The following is a 24,764-nucleotide window of genomic DNA, read 5'->3' on the forward strand; positions in this document are numbered from 1 at the left end:
GCTGGGACTGTACTCTACAGAAATTGAGCTAAGCTAATAAATCTAATCCTTCTCCCTCCCTTTCCCAAAGACTGAGGAGGTACAAAGTGAAAGGGGGATTTTTGCCTTCCATATGTTAAGGGAGTATGTTTATATATTTGTGATTGTACTTTTTGGAGTAAATAATTTTTTGTATCAAAGCTAGTCTCTCTATTAGCAGATAAATTGAATAGTAGTACAGAGGATCCCCACCTATAGTGGGAAGCATCATTATTGGTGGAGGATGGTACAAAGAATTTAACACCCTAGACCCCCCTTAAGGATTTTGGAGAAGTTTGGGATTAGGGGTAAAATGGTAAAAAGTAATTTATTTGGCCTTCCAGGGAGTGAGAGTCATGGGAATCTGTGTTAATATGGATAATGGTTATTTGTGAACTTTTCCTCTCCTTTTGCTGTAATTCGTTACAATCTGACTCTTTGTGACGCCATGGACCTTAACATGCCAATACTGTTCCTGGAAGTTTTGTTGTTGTTGTTGTTGTTTTGGCAAAGATATTAAAGTGGTTTGCCATTTTCTTCTCCAGTGGATTAAGGCAAATGGAGATTAAGTGACTAATCCAGACTAACACAGCTGATAAAATCTACAGTTGGATTTGAACTCTCAGGTTTTCCCATTTCCAGGACCAACACTCTACCCATTGAGCAACCTAGCTGTTTCCTTTCCTTACTCCAATCAGCTTAAAAACAAGATCAACATCATAAATGTAGGATGAAAGATTGGGAATCAAAAGGGACCTCAGACCCATCTGAGACAAGTTAGGAAATTAGGGAAATTAGACCAAATAGGAAGTATTCAAAGCAGGATTTGAACCCACTTCCTCTGATTCTGAAACCATTGCTATTTCCTCTGAATGATATTGCCTTCAAATCTTTGGACTCTTCAGCATCTTGAACAGTGAATTGTATATGGTAAATGATTAATAAACCTTTGTCAAATGACTGGGTATTACAGAGTTTAAAATGCCTTCACTTCCTACTTTGTCAGATAAAAATCAACTGATTGATTCTGTCTGTGGGACACAGCCTTAATGTCCTTAACATGCTCGCTTTAAGAATCTCTTTAAACTAAAGCACTTTCTTAAGTGCAGAAAGTTGCGTTTTTTTTTGCTCTGACAAAGCACTATTGTAGCAATCTCTATTAATGATGAAACAGTGGAACAGTCAAATATTGTTTGGTGATTTCTGCCATCTTTGTGTTGTGATTGTGTAATCACTCATGTAGATATGGTCCTGGATCAAAACTGGAAAAGAATATCATCCAACCACAGAGTGGACTCTTTGCTAATGTCATAAAGGCAGGTAGGTAGTATAATGGTGAGAATGTTGGTTCTGGAATTAGAAAGACTAATGTTCAAACCTGGCTTCAGATTCTTATTAGCAGTGTGATCTTGCACAAGTCACATACCTCTGCCTCAGCTTCCTGTATTGTAAAATAGGAATAATCATAGCATCCATCTCCCTGTTTGTTTCAGTTTCCTCGTCTACAAAATGAGCTAGAAAAGGAAATGGCAAACCACTTCAGTGTCTTTGCCAGTAAAGCCCCCAGCAGGGTCACCAAGAGCAGATGTGACTGAATAACAACAAAAACCTTACAGCACTGTTTGCAAAGTATCTGGCTCACAGTAAACAATTTAAAAATGCTTACTTTTCTCCTTTCATAAAGAAAATAAACTAAGGAGAATCAGGAGCCTTTGGTTCAGGTCCTACTTCTGACTTTCAATACTTACATGATCATGGACAATAATTGAGTCTTTCTAGACCTTGGTTACTTCTCTGAAATGAATTAGTTGAATTAGATGGATTCTAAGATCCCCATAGGATTAGATCTATGACACTCCCAAGTATTCTAGTTTCCCTTTGGGTTTTCTCCAGCTGTTCAAATGAGGAAAACATGTGTTAACACCTTCCTTGGGGGGGGGGGGGAGAAACAGCTGCTTTCATTTATTGAGCAACAGTTACACAAAGTTGAGAGAAACAGAGAGAGAGGAAGAGAGACAGAGAAATAGGCACATAGAGAGAGACATTCAGAGAGAGGCAGAGAAGAGAGACAGACAAAGAGACAGAGACAGAAAAACAGAGAAGCAGAGAGAGATAGACAGAGAGGGAGGAGAGAGAAGAAGAAGGAAGAGGAGGAGAAAAAAAAGGAAAAGGAAGAGGAGAAGGAGAGGAGGAGAAAAGGAGGGAGAGGAGGAAGAGAACAAGAAAAGAGAGAAAAAGAAAGAATCAAAAAACACCCTTCACATCTACAATAATTTTCTCAGATGGTTTTGAAATAGAAAAGTTGCCTGTGGGGAAGGTGATAATCTTTTAGACAGATGTTTTGAGGAATTCTTCTGGAATGCAAATAAACAGCCTAGAATTTCATTCACATGTGTATACACTCACCCTAGACGTTTGCTGAGCCTTTTACTAGGGTGAATTAACTATTTCTTAAAGACAGTAGCTCTCTGTACTGGGACAGGCCCCATCTGATCACTTACACATGATCATACTAATCTGCAAATAGTCACTTTTAGCTCACAGACGTTAATGTACAGTTTAATAGAATTAACATGACGAAGTTCGAAAAGCAAGCTCTTTTATGTGTGAACTGTGTAATTCTGAGCAAATCCTTGAGCCTCTCTGAGCTGTTTTCTCAGTCTCAAAATAGTGACAATATTCATGCTATTTATTTCACAAGGATGTTGTGAGGAAAGGTCATTGTAAACCCTAAGCCATTATAGAAATGTCAGTGTATATTGGTTAATCACTGTGTGTTTGAGGCAGTACATAAAGTATTGTGACATATTTTTAAATAAACCTATCTCCAAATGTCAACCTCGCAAGCTTGAGTTACTCACTTAAGTTCTCCAGCCCTGCTTTCTCATTTGTAAAATAAGTGGGTTGGACTTCAATTGTGGCTGACACTTTGAGTCCCCATTTGGAGTTTTCTTGGCAAAGATACTGGAATGATTTGCCATTTCCTTCTCCAGCTCATTTACAGATGAGGAGCCACAAACAAGGTTAAATGACTTGCCCAGAATCATATAGCTAGTAAGTGTCTGCGGGTTGATTGTTCTCAGATTTTCCTGACTCCAAGTCCTATGCTCTATGCACTGTGGCACCACCTAGCTGCCCCCAGGTAAGAGATCAATGCTAAATTTATAGAAATAGGAGTCATCAGTCAATTCTACCATGAGAATAAATCATATTACTAAGACAATCAGTGTGGTGAGAACAAAAGAGAGTCAAGGATAGCTCAGGGCTAAGGGGAGAAGTAAAATGATGCTGAATCAGAATAAGATGGATAACTGAAAAGGAATACTCACACAGGTAAGAGATTCAGGGAGGGTTGTGTCATGAAAGTCAAAGAAAAGAATATCAACAATATTATAAAAAGCTACAGAAAAGCAAAAAAGAGCAGAGGGAAAGAAAGATATTGAGAAATAGAGAAAAAAACAGGAAGAGACAGAAAAAGATAGAGGGAAACAGACAGAAAAACAGAGAGACAGGCACAGAGACAGAAAGAGAAAGAAAGAACAGGGAGAGAGACACAGAGACAGAAAAGAGAGAAAGAAAAACAGGTAGAAATGGGCAAAAAAAGGGAAAGGGGTATATATAAATATAATAAAAGGGGGAAAGCTCTCAGAGGAAAAATGCATGAGATGTAAAGGAGTCAGTCTTGTCCAAAAAGGCCAACTTCTTCAAAAACTGGAGCAGAGAAGATGTTGAGCTTTCAAGGTATGAATTTTTAAAGATGTTAGTGATTAAAGGTTATATTATGGTGAATTTTGAGCTAAAGAATAAAGATTCAGATCTGGGCTGTGTTTATTCATATGACCAAGAGCAAATCACTAAACCTGTGTGTGTGAGCCTCAGCTTCTTCATTTGTAAAACTGGACTAATGACCTCGAAGGCCCTTTTCAGCTCTAAATATTTGATCTTATAATTGTGTGGTGCACAACACTAATGGTAAGTTTAAAAAATGAGGATAAAAGTTCATCTTCTTACTCCACATCCAATGGGTTTTCCACCATGCTACCTCCTATCTCTCTATAATAAATAGCAGTTATTTCAGAGTGTCCTTTGTGCAAAGATGCTTGTTTCGTTTGACACCCAACCCATGGATGGTCTTAGCTCATCTCTTTCTGTCTCCTTTTCCTCACTTAATTTAGGAAATATTCTTTATTTTGATGAGTTACCTCAGTTAGACAGAGAGGAATCTATCCCATTCTCTCCCCATCCTATTAAAGCCCAAGACCATTTCTTAACCCTCTTAGAAAAGCTCCCCAAAGTCTGATGTTCACTGACCTTCATGGTGGTGAAATTCCTAATCCGGTCAAACTCAAACATGATCTCGATGTAACCATTGGTGGCACTTTCATTTCTCCAACCCACGTAATCATAGCCAGGCCAAACATGGTACTCGTGGGTCTGGGTGAAATCGTCCAGGCCAGAGACGCCATCTGTTAGTTGTCCCAGACCTTCTGTCATGCTGGCCAGCCCAAGAGAGGAGGGGAAAAGGAGAGAAGAGCCTGGAGTTAATATTACATTCATTCAAACATTTCCCAGATAAATTTTGTAACACACCAAAGGTTTTCCAATAATCTCAAGAATAGAGAGTTGAGAGTTGTGCATTTCTCAAGAAAATGTCAAAAAATTTCATTTGACAACCATGAGTCATTTATTTGGTTGACTAAGGAGGCATTTCAGATAAGTGAATTTTCCAAATAAATAAAGCAGAACATTTCTTTAAAATGTTTAACTCTAAAGAGGTTGAGGGCACTGTAAGATTAACACATAAGAAGTAAATACAGTTATTGCTTGTATGGAATCAGAGGAAAATCGCCTCCATTGCTATACTGGGAAGCAACCCATTCATGATGTTGACAAGTAAAAAGGGGACTGATGAGAAGGCTCTCTCTGGAAGAAATTGGCTGTGATTGGGCATAGAGTGGATACAGGGGTTCAGATCCTATCTACAATGCTTGCTACTGTGTCATCTTGGAAAAGTGACTTTGAACACTCCTCTCTTTCTATCAAGAAGTGGGGAATTAGACTAGACATTCTTTAAGATCTTTTCCATCGCTAGATCTATGATCTATTACGGCTGTGAATTTAGTACTATTAGAATAAGTGAAGGAGATGGAACAAAAAGGTTGCCAGTGGTACCTACAATTTTGTCTTGTATGTCCTCATCTTGTACCATCACTGCAGCAGAGGATGGTGGAGTGTTCACAGATATGTGCCTGAATTGGGTTTCAAAATATGTGCTTCTTTTCTCTCTTGATACTCTCCTCAATTCTATGTAGTATACAAATACCAGAAGGGTGCAAGTGATGAAAAATAATAAGCTTTTTAAAGCTGCTTATTTGAATTGTACCAGCTGAGCTTGCTTCCTGAGAGTTCCCAAGGAGTATTAGGTGACATTAACATTTTTGGTGGAAATAGTTTTTAGATGTGTTATAGATTTCCTTTTTTAAATAGAATACATGAAATATTACTTGGTCTTTTCAATGACTCAGGGTCATACTCTGATGTGTAATACTGCTTATCCCCATTTTAAGTGGCCTCAGGCTGCTTTTGGTGATGCTGTTTTCGCATTTCCCCGTCAGACATAATTTCTCAATATGTCGACTTTGAAGTAGATAATTTTCCTTTTTCCTCCTTATTTCTTCTCTGCCTCTCCCAGCCCCACACACAATAGCTGAATGTTCTAAAATAACTGAAAGGGAATTGTTTTGTATCTCCTTTACCTAGCACAATGTCTAGTAGACAATGGGTGATTAATAAATGCTTGTTAAATGACTGAAAAATATCATTATTAAATCAGAAGTCTATGCAATTCTAAATCAGTAGGTTTCTGGAAGAGTGATCCTAACTATACCCTTTTATGGGATGAAGTACATGGCTTTGTGGAAGCTCTTTTCCATGCTGGAAAACTTTGGCCAACTTTTGAGCTTACAATTGCTTGAAAGTGCTGAAAATTTTTTACTAAGTAATATCAGCAGGAAAACGCATTTCAAACATATATAGCCTAAGGATAATGACCTATGGATATTTATTATGGATGGTGCTGTTTAGGAGGGACAAGAAGATAGTAACAAAATAACAAAAGAGGAAGAAAAGGATGATTTATTATTTTCAAATTTCTATTCTCTCTTGATTCTCTGCATCTTGTACTCACAGATGAGTGGACATCATAAATGAAAGGGTTTATCATGAAATTTCAGAGTAAACATTTCCATGCACACAAATTGTAGCTGTCTCCCACATAGTTCTTCAGAATATCCAATCATTTCAAAATAACTTACAGAAAAGTTAAAATAGAAAGCAGGACTAAGTTCTAGAAAACATGGTCTCCAACCTGCAAAGTTTGCATTGGTTTATCCACTTTTCCTCAGATCACTAGACTAAGACAATATACAAAAATCGTTCACAACAAATACATTCCACTTTCAGACCTTGAATGTAAATTGCCAAGGAAAATTTGTGAAAATATTATTTAAAAAAAAGAAACAAATTTTTCACTTAAGTTAGAATCAAATCAAATCAGATCAACAATTTCCAAGGTTCTAAACCAGTTGCCTATTCTCCTCTCTCCTAGAGCACATGCATCTGATTATGGATTTAAAGAATGATACCACAGAAATAAACCAGTTGTCTGCTGATTGGGGATTAACTGAACAATTGTAATACTCAGTGGGGTATTTTATCTTTTACTTGATCTGTTTTCCAGGTCAGTTGTTTTTCTTGAGATATTTCACATTTTCTTCTTTTTTTTTAGTTGTTGGACTGTTTCATTATTTCTTGATGTCTCATGGAGTCATTAGCCTTTGCTTGGCCGATCCTAATTTTTAAAGAGAGCTTTTCTTCAATTTTTTTTGCATTTCTTTTTCCACTTGACCAATTTTGATTTTTAAGAAATTATTTTCAATATTTTTGTGCCTTTTTTTTTACCATGCTGTTAATTTACTTCTCTTTATTTTCTTATTTTTTTGCACAACTCTCATTACTTTGTCCAATTTTTTCTTTACTGCTTTTATTTTATTTTTAAAATCATTTTTGCTCTTTTTAATCTTTCTTTAGCTCTTATAGTAATAGTTACTAGGCTTGTATCCAACTTGTATTTTCTTCCTTGTGTCTTTGCTTGTATATGTTTTCATGTAATTTCCTTCTTCTGAGTTTGTGTCTTGATTTTCCCTGTCACTATAACAGATTTTCATGAGCAGATTCCTTTACTGTTGTTATTTGCTAATTTTCCCAGCCTACTTCATGACTTCAGATTTTATGTTAGAGTTGAGCTTAGCTCACTTTGGGGGGAATAGAGAGGGCAATGACTAATCTGAGCTTCTATTTTTTTTTTTTTTTGTACTTTTACTTTCACAATTCTCTTTCACAACAGTCTAAAGGTCTTTTGAGTTTTTGGTGCTTTTAAAGGGATGTGGTCCAGAGAAAGAATTATTCACTAATTTCTTGATGTTTACAAAGATAGGGCTCCTGCTTCCCCACAACTGAAACTATTCTTCTCTGCTTTCATCAGCGTCAAAGCCAGAATTCAAACTCAGGTCTCCTGAATCAAAACATATCATTTCTCTACTCCCACAAAGCTATACATCATTTAGCACTTAGAACAGTGCTAGGTACCTTATCAACACTCAATAAATATTGCCCAGTTGATGGATTCCTAGTCTTTGTAACTATGCTAGTAACCTGATGATTACTACCTCAATTTTTTTTCTTTCAAAGTTCCCTAGAATTTACCTGTACCCAACAGCTCCATCATAGACAGAATCATTCAGATAAATGATGGAACCACCAGGGAGTACAAATTGCTGTCCAGCTGGAGCGTTGTAAGACACCAAACCATCTGTTGAGGAAAACAAAGTGGTATCACTACCTTGAGAAAAGAGACATCAATAATCCCTTACATATATACTAAGTTCCACAATTTACAAAGTGCTTTTACGTTCATTATTGCATTATATTCAATTTAGGCAGGGTGGGCATTTCTTTTTTTCTGAATCACATTGGAAAGTTAAGATTTAATTTCTGCCACCTATTATTACATTAGACAAGACATTTCTCCTCACTAGACCTTAGTTATCTGTCAGATAAGGGGATGGAACCTTCTTATGTTCTCTAAAATACTTTTAACCTTTTCTAAAGTTTATAATACTATAACTTGCTTGTTGTCTCACAGCTAATCAATGGTATCTGAATCTATATAGTAAACTTTCTATTTTCCTGTATAATTTTTTACAGGGATCAATTGAAACTCAAGCAGATTATCCCTGAGAACTTGATTGAGAATTTAAGGGAATGCACAACATATCTGGAGTGCATAAGAGAACTGATAACTCAAGAGGAGGGGGAATGAAAAATTCCCAGGTAAAACAGTCATAGAGTCATATCTAATAAATTCAGGGCCAGCACATTTCTGGGTGGAGAGTGAAGGGTCAATACTGAGCTCTGGAAAAAACTCCTCTCATATGAGTCACTGTTTTTTAAGCTTTTGTACGGATGTAAAAATGGTCTATTTGGGGCTACAATGCTTTTACATTCTTCCCCTGATGAAAATGAACAACATTTAAAACAGGAAAAAGCAAGGGGAGGACCCTGCTGGGCAAACTTTTCTAGGGCCTATAGCCAAGTAAAAATAAAAGTTTCTCTCACCTAATGTCCATATCTTCCCTCATAAACAGACTCCCCTCCCAACCTCCATTGAAAGTATTTCAGGATGAGTGGCAAGAACTCAGAGCCAATTTCCTTTCTCACCCATAATGTGAGCCAGAAATTTGCTTTTATGATGTTCTAAGATCTATGATTCAGGGGTGAAATGTCAGCTTTTTTTTTTTTTTTTGGTGATCCCTGCAGGCTAACATACAATCAAGGTACGTGCCAGAGAGAGTACAGTTAAGGACCCTGGGCCTTGTGAACTATAGGAAGGTTGGGTCATTTTGATTAATAGGGGGAGTTATAGCTTAGGGGTTAGGCTTGTATGTGAGTCAGACAGTCCTGCTCTTACTCTGGGAAAATCTGAAGCTTAACAGTCTCTTCCTACCTCACTCAGGATCTTTGAATCATTACAGTGACCAACTTCCTAAAATTCCCCATCATGGAAAGGGTGCCATCTGGTACTTAAATATTAAGTAACAACCTCCAAATCTACGTGATCTTTCATCATGCTGTATGTTGAAATTCCTTCTCTATACATATTGTTTTCTCCAATAGAATGGAAGCTCCTTTTATCTTAGTTTCTTTGGGATCAGGAAAGCAGTAGGCACAATATATTGCTTAACTGAGGCAGCATATATAAAACGCTTTGCAAATCTTAAGGCACAATCTACATACCAGCCATTGATTGATCAGTAACTAGAAGTTATAGTGCTACACTTGCAGTCAGGAAGACCTGAGTTAAAATCCTGCCTTGGTAACTTATTAGCAAGTAGTTTAATTTCTCTCAATTTCAGTTGCCCCATTTATAAAATGGGGATAATAATTGATCCACCTTTTAGGTTTATAACAAGGTTCACGTGAAACACAATATGAAAATACTTTTCAAAACTTCAAAACTCAGTGGTCCAGTCAGAAAGATCAGTAACCTGCTAATTATTTTTGATTGATAAGATCTTCCCTTGAGTTCCATGAAAATTATTGGGTGATACTAACTTTCATCCTTTTAAGCTATGCAAAGAGTTTAGGGATCAGACCTGTCTCTAGAACTCTAGGGTCTGTGCTTTGGCAGCTATTTGGGATAATCTCTGAAAATAAAACCCTTGTATTTTACCCAAATTATAAAAAGTCCTACAGGAAAGAAGAATAATGAGTGACTCTACTTCAAGGTGAAGGTGGAAGGTGACTTCCACTTCTTATCTCTTTGTAAGAGGGATAGTGACATTCAAAGGGGGGGCTTCCCAGGCTTTCCATCACCCATCCCCTCCCTCCTCTCCATCCCAAAACCAACCATTCCCAAATTCTACCTAGCCAGACGCAACCATAGAGCTCCACCCTCATGCAGACATTCATGGAATGGTCGGTGACTGGAATGAAACGGACAAATCTGGCTACAATGGGTGGTTCCAGGTCCTTTAGGACAATGTCATAGGGGTTACTATTTCCTTCCAGCACCTGAGGAAACAGAAGAGTTATGGTAGAGAGGGGATGGAACCTTTCAAAGCTGTGTTCAATTAGAACATTCGTTTTCATTTCATTGGGTTACAGGGACTACTAACAAGTCTTTTGCCCCAGATTTTTCCCTCCTCAGAGAAACTTTTCCCAATTATCAGAAGTCCCTTCCTCCCAACTGAGGTGTTTTATCCTTACTTGGGGCACCATTTTCTATACCTGTTTTCCATGCCTGTTTCTCCAAGAGATCCAACGAGTGCCATCTCTGCTATAATTGATCTTGTACATAGGAGCAAACTCATTACCATGGCCCCCTGCATGACGCCCCTGGGTCCCAACAAGGGTAATAAAATGAAGATTCCGTAGGTCAATCTGCAGGAACTCCTTTAGATCATCCGGTTCCACTGGTATCTCTGGGCACCAGGCTCCATCCCCTTCTTCAGAGTCCAGCCTAGGGCAAAGGGAAGAAGAATAGAATGGGAAAAGGGTGGGCAATTTTTGAACCACATGGCTGCTTATATCAGCCACAGTGGAAAGCTACCCAGTCCCTGGGGCAGAGCATGGTCTAGAATACCAACATGGAACCCACAGGAGGAGCCTGTCTCACCACCACTACATGTTTGCATATGGCTTGTTCCCTTCCCCCAGGGAAGGGGCCCCCACAGCCCAGACACAGTCCAAACCAGGGAACCAGGGACACAGATCACATGCAGCTCTTCTTTCCCACCCTAATTTAAAGCCCCAGAAGGAAATAAGATCTTTTCCCTTATGGCCACCCTTCCATCCCTGCTCCATCTCCACCCTCTACTGGGTTCCTTCAGATACTGTCCTCCCAGCTTGAGCTTAATGAGGCTGGGCTAGTCATGCTCCACTGCCAACTCAAGTGCTCTTTACAGTGGGTGTGGTATGGTGGGCTTGGCAGCCTGGCAAAGATCCACTGGCCCACATACCCTAGGGAAGTTCTAAAGAATGTTGGTTTCATTTTATTTTCTTCAGTTAGGGCCAGCTCTCAACAAAATTGTGAAATAATGTGGAAGTTAGCCTTCCATCTGCCAACTTTTATCCTCAGCCTCTTTATGTAGGGCCTTCCCTACCCCTAATCATTCCCTTTCCCCTTCTACCAGAATCTAATATCCTTACATTCTATCCTTACTATCCTATAAAGGTTTCTCTTCACACTTTCATTGATTCATTATGAATAATAAGATCAACTGAGAATTTTACTTCTGGGTATAAGAGAGGGTTGCATTTTAAGAAGGATAAAAGCCTTAAGCTAGGTTTATGAGCTTGGTTTTTTTAAACGATATTTCCTATTTAAAAAATATTTCAATATCATTGGTTTTCTTTCTGATCCTTTGGATTTTATTTCATCCATTTATAACCATTATTATGAGAGAAGGGATTTTTGAGATTTCACTAGACAATCAAAGAAGTCAATGATAGAAAAAAAATAAAAACCCTTGGCTTAGACTAAAAAAGATAATTCTCTAATATGGTAGAACTCAGGGATTATTCAGCAAGTACAAGAAGTTCTCCTCCAGTATTTGCTAGGGTTCCTGATATCCCACCATTAAGGCAGTTACCTAATAAGCACAGGAGGAAAACACTGCCTCCCTCTGTGGGGTAGGATGAGCTTGTCAAAATTCTTTGTGAATTAGTTAAGTTGTTCCTGACTCTCATAATATGGTTTTGCACACCATCCTAAGTAAGGATTTTGTCAGTTTTATTGGGAAGGAATCTGAAGCTAAATGTTAAGGGGGTAAGGGATGGGGTGGGGGATGGGGTGAGGGCTGTGTCACATAACCACCCATTCATTACGAGATGCCAGGAGCAAAATTCAGATCTCCAGATGTCTGCCTGCCTGTCTGTATAAACAACAGTCTTGCCTGCCCAGCCTGGCTGTTTCCCATCACAGAAGCTCTGTGGGCTCCCTCTGGGCCCCCGAGCTCATGTGAGCATGATGGATGGAAGACAAACAAAATAGTTCTCAGGGAACCCATGTGCTGTGACAAGTGGGGATGCTGAGCAGCACCGCTTTGGATCCTCAGCAGGATCCAGCCTGTAGTGCTGAACTGCCCATCTGCTTCCTGACACCAGATATAGTAGAGCAGGGCCACCCAACTGCCCTTCCCCCGTCACCACATCTGGGGAATATCTGCAGGGACCCCAGGGACTTCTCCCTCCTTGGGTAATTGTCCTCACCTTCCATATTTGGCAGCTGTGGATTCTGACCACTGGCTGGAAGCTGTGATGTCCTCATCTGGAATGTGGCCTCCTGATGTTCCCAAAGGATAACGGCATACGGCTGGACAGGGAGGAACCAAGCAGAAGAGGCGGGGAATGAGGGAGGCTTTTGTTCTTCAGCTCAAGAGGAGCATCACCATGGTAACAGGGAGAAGATGGGCCCTGTTGTATTTACATCTATCCCCGGGGTAGGTCTAGTTGGGAATGCTGCTTCTAGCTTATTTCTTCTCTTTCACCAAGGTCTGGAGCCATAAGCAGGACAGGATGCATTGGCTTTGCCCAAGGGTTCCCAGACAGTGGGGGACAGACTTCCTCTATGGGGACAGCTTGCCCTTGCCTTGTTTTGTGGTTCTCCACCACCAGCCTTCACCATTCTTAGGTATTACTTCTTCTAGCCACTACCCTGAGGGATTTCTTGCCAGGCTACCCTGCTCCTCATCCCAACTCTTCCCCTCTGAGCCTCAAACACCAAGGACAGCAAGGCTAGGCTCTTCTCCCACCATGCAGTATACAAGGTGTCAGATTAGCCCTGGGGCTACCAATCCTCCCTGCTGTCCACCAGTCTTCTATCCCATTGCTACCACCACTATTCCAAGTGTCATAATTCTAAGCAACAGTTGTGACCAAGTCATCCCTCTTTCAGTTCCAGCTTGGATCAAGAGCTCTAGAAATTCTTTGGTTTGTTCAGGTAAGTAAGAAAATGCAACATTCTCTTCCATCCTTTACAGAGAGGTCATAGACAGTGATAAGAGTGTTGCTCTTGGATCTGCCAATAAGCATTGATTAATCAAACTACTGGGTGCCAAGCACTGTGTGAAACAGTGAAATACAAGGAAAGGAAAAGATGCTCCCTACTCTCAAGGAGCTTAGCAAGGCAGCTGCTGAAAAGAAAATTTTCTGGTAACGCAGATGGGTTTTAACATTAGATTTTTCAAAAATATGAATGAGAACAAAATTTTGTCCATTCTTCCCCAATTCCTTTGCCAAGTCTGAAGCCAAAGTGCCAGTTCAAAACCAACATAAAAGGTGACTCAGAATGAATCAGAAACTGCTTTATTTCATTCTTTTCCAAGTTATTGGAGAGGCAGTGTGGTAAATACACAGGAATGAGAATCAGGTCAATTCCTGTCTCTGCCACTTACTAGCTCTGTGATCACGAAGCCCTCTTAACTTCCCTAAATCTTAACAACAGAATAGGGACAATAATACTGCTGCTACCTAATGATACTATGCACCTACATGAGATAAGTTGTTAGAGCAACAGACCTGGAGTCAAGAGAGCAAAGTTCAAATCCTATCTCAGATTCTTACCATTTATGTGACAGGCAAGTCACTTAAGCTCACTAAAATTGTTTCCTCATCTGTAAAATGGGGATAATAATAGCATTTGCCTCATACAGTTGTTGTGAGGTTCAAATGAGATTAAGAATTATAAAGCACTTACCATAATACCTGCCACATAGAAATGACTCTATAAATGTTAGCTATAATAATAACAATGATATTATTAATTATCATCTAATTAACTATTAATAATGATTCTATTATTATTACTATCTTTACCTTGCTAAATTGTTGTGAAATACTGCTTGGTGAAACATAAGACCCCATATCAATATGAATTATCACTATGTCAAATAGAGCATACTGGGCAAAAAAGACATAAGGATTTTAGTATCAAACTGAAACATGGCATTAAATGAAGTTTTTATTGGTTGTAGAATGCCTCTATACCTATTTTTCTCAACCCATGCATTCAAATCTTATTATGAGGAAGAAGACACATATAAATTCTTCTAGGACACTAGCTTAGCTGACAGTAGATGGAGCAATTGATTTCTAGTCAGGACAGATAAGAGTTCAAATCCAGCCTTGGATACTATGTGATATGCTTAATCTCAGTTTCAATGCCCTCATCTCTAAAATAGGGGTAATAATAGCACCTATCTTCCAGAATTATGTTGCAAACCTTAAAGAGCTATATTTGTTTTGTTTAGTTGTTCAATTATAAGGTTCTATATAGATGTTAACTATTATTATTGTTATCGTTATTCACTACTTAATTTGTTTCAAAATAGATGGACCAAACAAAATGAAATAAATTGAGGAATGAAAAAAATAGAGTTAAAAAATGAAACACACACACATACACACACACAAACATATACACACAAATTCAGGATGTCCTAAAAAGGTTTAGTGCTGTATTTCAACTATTAAAGCTCAAATATAGGAAACACCCTGTAATGATAGAGTTTAGAGAACAATTATAATGAAAAAAAAATCCTAGGAATTCCCATAAATTTCAAACCCCTCTGAACCACTGGCGTGATGGGGCTCCCATCTGGGCTTCTGTGATTCTAGACTGCATTAACAAAAGTATAGCATTATGTAGGGCTCCGTATTTAAAAAAATAAAAATTGATAAACTGACGTGTCCCCAGAGGACAACAGGAGCTGGAAGGAATATTAGTGTCCAATTAATCCAATCAATCAATCAATATGCATCCTTGCTCTTGCTAGCCAGGTATTCTGTAAAGTAATGAGGATATAAGACTTAAACAATTTCTGTTCTTGAAGAGCTGATAGTCTAGCCAGGCGTGGTCTCCAATCTCTAAGATCAATTCAGATATACAACACTCCCATACAAATTTCCCATGAAGAGTTTATATTCATGTTCCCCTAATAGATTCCAGGTTGCAGAGTGTAGATTCAGGGGGGAAAAGGTCATTTTTGGAAAGGATGCTATTCAAAATCCATCAGAAGAAAAACCCAGAGAGGGCTCTGGAAGTTCCTGACAGTAGTCAGGTAGTAAAGCCAGTTGATTTTTTTTTAAAGCAGTATGGTGGATTGTAAAGGACTGAAACTCTTGAGTCAATGCACTGAGATTGGTTCGAGCACTTAAAGCTAATTACTGATTGGACAATACTCTATGGGCATATGCTTGGGAAATGGGAAAATCCTGTGCTGGCTCGATGATTGGTGTATACAGAGAATTGCAGGAGAGATTAGCGGGTGGAGTAAGACTAGCCAGGGTCACTTCTGGGCGGGAGACGAAGAAGGAAGGTTGTGGAGATTCCACTTCCATCCAATTCAATCCTATCTCTAAAGACCAAGAATAAAGACTAAAGACTTTTGCTCATCCTGACTCAGGTTGATTCTAGGTTATCCAGGGTGCTAGCGCGGTCATCACAGTGAATAGAGAAAAGGCAATGGAATTGAAATTGAATTTCAAATCTCAGTTTCAATACACACACACACACACACACACACACACACACACACACACACACACATTAATTATGCCATCTCAGACTAGTCAATTTTATGATTCTCTTTTCTTAGTGGGAAACTTTTCTAATGCTCTGTGCCATCATCTGAAAAAAGGAAGTAATAACCACTTTAATAATAACTTTGTAAACTCTTAAGATGCTACAGCTACCAAAATGTTATTCCCAAAACATAACTGAAAATTTCACTTCCCTGTTCAAGAAACTTCAGTGGCTCCCTATTGCTTCTAAGATCAGATACAAACTCTCCTGCTTGGACAGTTAAAATCATTTGCAGCTTGATTTTAACTTCACTTTCTAGTGTTATTGCACATTAATTGTTCCCCTTCATGTACTCTTTGCTCCAGCCAAACTGAATTTCTGATTGTTCCTCTCACATTCCATGTCCCTTCTCCTTTCCATCCTTCTATCCTTGTACAAGTTGTGTAAATACCTCCAATGAGCTGTTTCTTCACTTCAGTTACTTATAATCCCAAGTTTCCTCAAAAGTTTGCTCCATGTCCTTCCATTTCCATGAGGATTGTCCTAGTCCTAGTCTCTCCCTGAAATAATCTTATATTCATTTTTAAAATATATTTTGTATACACTGACAGCATATGTATACATGATCTTTCCCTCAATAGAATGTAAGCCCTGTGAGGGTCAGGAGGGGTTCATTTTTGTCTTTGTATCTCTCTCAGCATAGGTGCTTAGTAAATCTTTGCTGATTGACTGATAAAAACACAAACTATTACTGTTGTTCAAAGGATGAGGATACCTCAGGATACTTACAAGATTCCCAAGGGGGAAGTAGACTAAATAGCTTAAGGTCCAAATGGAAACTGGCTCATTCTGTGGAGTATCAGCAGTATCTAAAGATTTTTTTCCACACTACCTCCTCACAAAAATACTTTTGCCCAAGATCTAGCACAGAGTAGGTGCTTACTAAATCAGTTAACATTTAATGTTAATCACCTGCTATGTGCCAGACATTGTGCTAAATTCTGAAAATATAAGAAGAGGCAAAAGGTAGTCCCTGTTCCCAAGAAATTTACACTCAAATGAAATAATAATATTTGTAAAGTACTATGCAAATCTCAAAGCACTGTATAAATGCTAGCCATTATTAAAGATAATAATGCCAAATAATGTCAGATATTAAAGATAATTTTCACCTGTCACTGCATCAGATTTTCACTTCTTATCTCAGCCTAACAAAGAAAAACACTACAGAATAAAATTCTCTATAGTTTGTGTTTATGTGTGTGTCTGTGTTTTCAGAAAGGAATGCCATCAAATTCTTCACCTTTTGTGTGAAAGATGTTGCCAAATCATTTGCCAATGCTCAGGACTGCCTCAGAGAAATGTACTCTGCCTTTGAATTTCTAAAAGAATGGCCACCATTGGACAGAGGTCCCTCTCAATCTGTTCCTGTTGAGGGAGAGCCAAAAGCAAATGGAAAATGGTCTTGGATTGGTTAGTAGGCCAAGGGCGGTGGCAGCTGCGGGTGACAGCTGGTTTTGAGAATATCCAGGGGTACTGGGGAACTAACTCCTACCTCATTAGAACTGATTGTTAAAATTTTCACTGCAAATTTTTACATCTCAGAAAGTGCAAATGCTGCAAATCAGGGCTTGATTTATTGTTTTCTTGATTTCTAGACTTGAGAAAATGATGGAGAAAATATTGATAATTCAAATCTTAAAAAGTATGCCCTGTATACATTTTTTTCCATTTTAACCAGTTGTTAAACAGCAAGCACACCTCTGAAATTATCTGAGCCTCCCATTCCTCCCTTCAATAAAAAGGCAAAATTCCCAAATTCCAGTCTAGTACAGTCTGGAACACTGGCTGTGGGTCTATATTAGTGTGATATTAGTCAAGTCACTTAACTTGTGCCTCAGTTTCCTAATTTGTTAAGGTTGAATTCTCTGGCTTTTGAAATCCCATCTAACCTTACACTAATGGTATGACCTTGTAATAACTATTGTTGAAAGCCATGTTGTGCTTGAATTAGCTTCTTCAAGAAGAAGCTTCCAATTTTCATCACAAGGGGGCAGCAAAAAAACTCTCTTGAGAAGAAAATGGTTTGGGACCGTTAGCAATCAATGCCTAAAGAATTCACTCCACTTACGCATAAAATGTTATACATTGATCTCTCCTCTTTGAGGACCTTGGAACTTATAAGGGATGGAAGCTGAATTATAGAAGGTAGAAGGGTAAAAGGTCATAGAGGTCATCAAGATTAATCCCAATATTTTATGCTGATAATATGGTATAATGGAGAGTTGGCTGGATTTAAACCTTCCTGAGACCACTCTATGTTGTTATAGAATTGTAGATTTAGAGCTAAAGAGGATCTTTGAGACCATCTAGTGTAATGCACTCATTTTGCAGTAGAAGAAATTGAGATTAAATAATATGCTAAAATTCATGTTGATAGGAAACATCAAAGGCAAGACTTCAACTTGGGACTGCAGATTCTAGCCAGTACTCCATCCTGCGTCACACTGTGATTGCTACATTGATCCCTTCCACATTGCAGCTTTCCCCATTGTCGTTTTGATATGTAATAGGTTGGCATGAGAAATTAAATGGGAATTTGGGGGGAGTTTTGCCAAAGCCACAGATGACATGTGAAGGCCAGCAGATGACACAGAAAAAGTTTAGGAAGCCAGAAATGAATAAATTATATGCAGTGTTATGTAATATTAACATATTTTATTTTTAATACTATAAATACACCATATAAGAAAAAGAAAAAATCAGACTTCTTCAGACAAAAAAGGAGGACCAAAAAAATTTATGGGGTTTAGTCATTAGTCATGGAAGTGCTGTGCCCTCTAACTCTGCAAAGTGGAAAGGATAACAATTTTGAAGTCTTGCCTCAACCAAAGGAAGCCATTGTTGAGTCACTTAATCACATGCAACAAAAGAGTATTCTGTGAGGCTAAACTTCCTGAAAGGAAGACACTTTTCCAGAATGATAAAAAATTACTGACTTTTACACTTGTACTAGGATGTTGAGATGAATGTGGTTTGCCACTGTTTCTTGTGACCAACAGTTCACTTTCCAATTTTAAGGTTAAGTTCAACTGCAAGAGGCCAGAGAGCATTTATTCACTAGTCAAGGATATTACCTACAGAACACAATTATGGGTAAGGGTCATGGCACATAGTAAGACAGAAAGTGATGCACATTTCTGGTCAGATACTTTTCTTAGGACAGAGCCAGACCCAGACCCTTAATTACACCACCTGTGGAGTATTTGGTTCAGGGCTTAAGAACCTGAAGTTTTCTGAAAACCTAGAGGGAGATAGCAACAGTACAGTACAGACCTCTGATAATCAGCCATTACAGATTCTACCACTGTGACAGAGGTAGTCCAGAGCAATAGAAAAAAAAGTTGGACTTGAAATCAGAAGACCTAGCTTCAAATCTCAGTTTAGGCTCTTACTACCTGTGTGACTGGAACAAATAATTTAGCTTCATCTTCCTCATCCATACAATGAGGGATTTTGACTAGATGACCCTTAAAGTGTAAATCCAGCCTCAGACACTGGTCGCATGACTGGGCAAGTCACTTAATCCTGTTTGCCTTAGTTTTCCTCATCTGTCAAATGAGCTGAAAAAGAAAAAGGCAAACTACTCCAGGATCTCTGCCAAGGAAACCCCAAATGGGGTCATAAAGAGTTGGACATGACTGAAAAATGACTAGGTTATTTCACTGGGTTGTTCTGAGATTCAAATGAGATATTTGCAAAAGTGCTTTCCAAACTTTAAACAAATGCTAGCTTAATATTTTATCATCATCATCATCATGTCTCCTATGATGCAAGGCTATATTATATCACATCCACTGGAAATTTCAATATGAAATGTCTCCCCAATGGTCTTCAATGGACCATTCAGACCATAAAATACAGGATTTTGCTTCTTGTAAAGAGGATCCCAAATTGTCTACAGCCTTGAAAGGAATTTGGAGGAGCATGCCCAGGAGAGAAACTGATTGAAGAATTCAAGACACTTGTGAATCATCAAAATGAATTATCTAACCATAAGAGAGTCTTATGGAGAAATTGTGTTATTATTCCAGAAGGCAGTTGTTACATTATTAGTCACAGGACAAGCAGCACATTTGGATCTAAAAGCACCAGAGAGATGCTATTTCTGTGGCATGGAGTCCATTCCCATATTCCAGGGCACGTGTATCATAGAAAGACACAAGGTCTAAAGTTATGGTGTATGAGTCTAAGGCTTAGCTCTGCCACTAATTTACCATATGATCTTGTGATCTTGAACAAATTCATTGACTTCTCCAACTTATTTTCCCCATTTGTTAAGAGCGTAAACTAAATGATCTCCAAGGTCCTTTCTGATTCTAAATCATATAATAATAATAATAATAATACTATAAAGGCAGGCAACACATTCCAGCTATATTTGACATAACCCTCTGAATCCATCTATTTTTCCAGGAGAAGTGACCAAGAAGCCTTAGGCGAGAATCTGTATTGATTTTTCAGGACCGTTACCATGGAAGGAATCCTTTATTGTGGCAGAGTCCTTTTCAAAACAGTTTATAGCACTGTTGTGCCCAGCTCAAACCTCTGCTTCAGTAGCCACAATTCTGTGCCAGTTACTGTAATAAAGAGGTTTCCAGATCTACTCATGACTGGTAATGGATCTCCAGATATTTAAATTAAGTTCAAGGAATTTGCAGAGATGAAATTTTATCTGTGTTGTTCCTACTGTGCCTCATTGCCCACAAGTAACTGGTCAGAGAGAAAAGATTATCATGTATATGCTAAAGGAGGTTCTTGAGGAAGTCTGGTCAACAAAACTCACAGGATTTTTCATGTTTCAATATATCCCTTCATATTCAATAACAGAAATTAATCCAGATAAATTTCTAATAGGCAGACAACTCAATATTTATTTTAATTATTTCCTTCCAGATTATATGTTCCCCCAGACTTAGTATTCCCCAATGGATGGAGTGCTGATCCTGGAGTCAAGAAAGACCTGAATTCAAATTTTACCTCAGACATTCAACAGTTGTGTGAATCTGGCCAAGTTACTTAATCTCCAACTGCCTCAGTTTCCTCATCTATAAAATGGGATTAATAATAGCACCAATCTCAAAGGATTGTTATGAAGATCAAATAAGATAGTAATTGTAAAGCTTAAAGGATTTAAGCTTATTTTATCTATATTTTATAACAATTTATGTTTTCGATGAGTATTATAAATTAAAATATATTATAATATAAATATAACCACATATATAATAAAATTATAAGCTTGTCACCCTTGATGTGTAAGCTATTATTATTATGGATATAATAAATATAAACACAGATTCTTAACACTTCTTTATTTATACTTTCTCCTTATTCATCTTTGTCATAGCAGTTACTCCTTATTAATAATTTTGAAGGAACTAAGAAGTGGTTTCGCTACTAAATTTGAAATCACCTCGATCACACACATGTGTAGACTGATAAGGTCCACATGGACTGAGAAGATATTGCTGTTTTGGCCAACTGGGAAGACATTGATTGAATCACAGATTTGGAACTATAAGGGACCTCAATGTCCAACATCTTTATAACTTTTATAACTCAAGAGCCAGAGGCTTTAAATGGAGATTTAAATGACTTGATTGAGACCTACACAAGTAGTGTCATAGATGGGATATGAATCTAGGTCCTTGGATTCCAAAGCCAGTAGAATTGGCTACATTTTCAACTCTATCACTCTCTCTTCTTAATCACTCCCAAAGTACCAGTTTCCCAAAGAGTTGACAAGAGTAGAAGTATTTCCTCAAAAAAGTGATGCTTAGCCTTTTTTGCATTATGGAACCCTTTAACAATCCAGTAAAGCCTAAAGACCCTTTTAATTTTTTTAAATGCATAAGAAAAATATATAGGATTAAAAAGAAAACCAGTTATATTGAAATATACTTATCAAAATATTAATTTTTTTAAAGTTCATGAAACCCACATTTGCAATCTTTGCATCTATAGCCATCTCAGATTAGATTTTCAGTTACAATTCCTAAAAATTGCCACATAGTTAAAAAATTTTAAAAGTGAACATTCTTGATTGACCACTGCAAAAGCTCAAACAGAATCACCCAGTATTATAACATGAAGAAAACTTCACAAAACATAGAGGAGGGCTCTATTTGATGGTTGAAAAAATTATGAGTAAAGAGAAGATAGAGTTTAATATATAAAAACCAGCAAGTATTATAGTTATATGGTATTGTTTTTATTATTTCTTTTGAGTTGCTATTTCTGTTTTATTCTTTTTGAGCCCCTATGACTAGATGCTGCAGAAAAGGAGTAAACTAACAATAGTTTTTTTTTTTAATTTGTTTGTTAGGGGTTTTTATGCTTCAATGAATTAACTTCCTATAGAAAACTTTGTTCCTTCCTTGTTTGAAAAAAAGAGCTTAGTTTTTTTTTTTTAACTTGGTATTTTCAAAATAATTATTTCTTCAAGTTTATATTCTGTACTAACTCTTGCTTTTCTTCCAGATTTACTCGTATTTAGATGCAAATATCAGTACCTAGTGATTGTATCCAGTATAATAAACATTAATCTGGAATAGAGTTAGAAGTAGAACTAAAAGAGGTCACCAGTGAGGACTAATATTCAGACATCAATGCACAGAAGTTAAAAATATTTAGACTAGTTAGTTGCTAGAATACAGGATTCCAAGAACAGGAAAGGAATCAAAGTTGAGTTATAATTAGTTTAAATCAGAAAGTATCACAAGAACAAACCCCAAAAGGTATTATATAGGTCAATGATTATAGGAAACAATCCAAAAGGGATCAGTTATAGTGTAATCTAATACACATTTATTAAACACCTGTTATTTGAAAAATACTATAATTGGATATTCAAAGATTAAAAGAAAAACAGTCTTTTCCCTCAAGGAGTTTATATTTTACTGAGGAATATAACATGTAGACAAAAAAAAATCTATATACAGTATAACTTGCATTGTTGGTGGAGTTGCGAACTGATCCAACTATTCTGGAGAGCAATTTGGAACTATAAACTGTGCATACCCTTTGATCTAGCAGTGTCTCTACTGGGTCTGTATCTTAAAGAGAACATAAAAAGGGAAAAGGATCTGCATATACAAAAATGTTTGTAGAAGCTCTTTTTGTGGTGATAAGAAATTGGAAATTGAGTGGATGCCCATCAGTTGGGGAATGACTTACTATGATATGATATAAGAATGTAATAGAATATAATTGTTCTTTAAGAAATAATGAGCAGAAGTGAGATGAGCAGAACCAGGAGATCATTATACACTTCGACAACGATATTGTATGAGGATGTATTCTGATGGAAGTGGATTTCTCTGACAAAGAGACTTAACTGAGTTTCATTGGAGAAATGATGGACAGAAACAGCTACACCCAAAGAAGGAATACTGGGAAATGAATGTGAACTATTTGCATTTTTGATTTTCTTCCCAAGTTATTTTTACCTTCTGAATCCAATTCTCCCTGTGCAACAAGAGAACTGTTTGGTTCTGCAAATATGTATTGTATCTAGGATATACTGCAACATGTTTAGCATATATAGGACTGCTTGCCATCCTGGGGGCGGGAGGAGGGAGGGAGGGGGAAAAAACGAAACATAAGTGATTGCAAGGGATAATGTCGTGTAGAAATTATCCTGACATGGATTCTGTCAATGCGAAGTTATTATTAAATAAAAATAAAATTTATTATAAAAAAAAAAAAAAAAAAAAAAAAAAAAAGAAATAATGAGCAGGCTGATTTCAGAAAAGCCTTGAAAGACTAAGATGAATTGATGCTGAATGAGATGAGAGCAGAACCAGGAGATCATTGAACATAATAAGAAGATTATATGATGATCAACTATAATAAACTTTGCTCTTCTCGACAATATGGTAATCCAAGACAATTCCAATAGACTTGGGAGGAAAACTATCCTCTGCACTCAGAAGGAGAATGGTAGAGACTGAATGTAAATCAAAACATACAAATTTCACCATTTTTGTGTGGCCTGTTCGCCTTTTGTTTTCTAGTGGTTTGTCCTTTTCTGCTTTTTTCTTTCACAATATGACAAATGTGGAAATAAATGTTTAAAATGATTGTACACATATAATCTATATCAGATTGCTTGCTTTCTTTAGGAGGAGGGACAAGGGAGAGGGGGGAAATTTGAAACTCAAAATCTTATAAAAACATATAATTAGAAAAACAAAATACTATTGAGAAGGGAAAAAAGGTAGTATGTTATAAAAGGAAAAAAAAATATTTTCTGGAATGAAAGAAAGTAGAAGCAATTCAGTGAGTTGGAAGACTTACTAATATTAATAAGGAAACCCTAAAATTCTATTCTTAGAAGAAGTGTGGGAGGGAGCATCAAGATTAGAGTCAGGTAATAAAGTGACTCAAACCCTAGAAGGCTTATTGAAGTTCACATACTGGAGTAAAAAGCAGTGATTTGGACAAGGTAATACCTTCACAAAAGTTCTATCTTATGTTTTCTTCTTGTTTACCTATATCCAAAATCCCAAATAGGCATAAATGAAACTGTACTGCCACAAACTAACAAAGTCCCTGAAAATTTGTTAGAAGTCAAACCCTGAGATGTTTGGATAAAGAATTCAGATTGACAATGAATGGATTACTGAAATTAAAGGTGAATTTATTACCCTAAGAGAATCTTAGAATAGTATCATACTAACAGAAGAAAGGGCATTTAAAAGAGATAATAAATACTTAAAAACTCTAAGTAGCAGATGACTATTCTATGTGTGTAAAAAAAAAGCTTGTTCCCTGAAGGCTCATACTAAGAACCTAATCTTCTCATGCAGAAAAAGACAACATATGAACACACACACACACAGAGCTAAGATTTTTTTACATGATTATTTTTAATTTTCATTAAATATATCCCAATTTCACATAAAAATTCTAAAACTCACTAAAAAAAAGTTCCAAATTCTCTCCTTCTCACCTCTCCTCCCTTTTTAAAAAGGCAAACAGTTTTATGTTGATTATACATGTGAGATCATATCAATCGTATTTCCATATTAACCATATT

The 24,764-nt window shown here is 37.3% G+C and overlaps 1 protein-coding gene across 2 annotated transcripts in view; it reads right to left on the reverse strand.

The window, feature by feature from the left end:
- Nucleotides 1–24,764, reverse strand: part of DDR2 (discoidin domain receptor tyrosine kinase 2) — a 203,410-nt gene that overhangs the window by 32,065 nt on the left and 146,581 nt on the right. For both annotated transcript variants that reach the window (XM_051999129.1, XM_051999130.1), the window contains exons 4-8: nucleotides 12,349–12,451; nucleotides 10,366–10,597; nucleotides 10,002–10,149; nucleotides 7,783–7,888; nucleotides 4,330–4,513 (exon numbers count right to left, since the gene is read on the reverse strand). In XM_051999129.1, coding sequence (XP_051855089.1) covers nucleotides 4,330–4,513; nucleotides 7,783–7,888; nucleotides 10,002–10,149; nucleotides 10,366–10,597; nucleotides 12,349–12,451 — 773 coding nt within the window. The remainder of the gene's footprint in view (nucleotides 1–4,329; nucleotides 4,514–7,782; nucleotides 7,889–10,001; nucleotides 10,150–10,365; nucleotides 10,598–12,348; nucleotides 12,452–24,764) is intronic.

Source organism: Antechinus flavipes, chromosome 4 (genome assembly GCF_016432865.1).
Source record: "Antechinus flavipes isolate AdamAnt ecotype Samford, QLD, Australia chromosome 4, AdamAnt_v2, whole genome shotgun sequence".
Classification (NCBI taxonomy): Eukaryota; Metazoa; Chordata; class Mammalia; order Dasyuromorphia; family Dasyuridae; genus Antechinus; species Antechinus flavipes.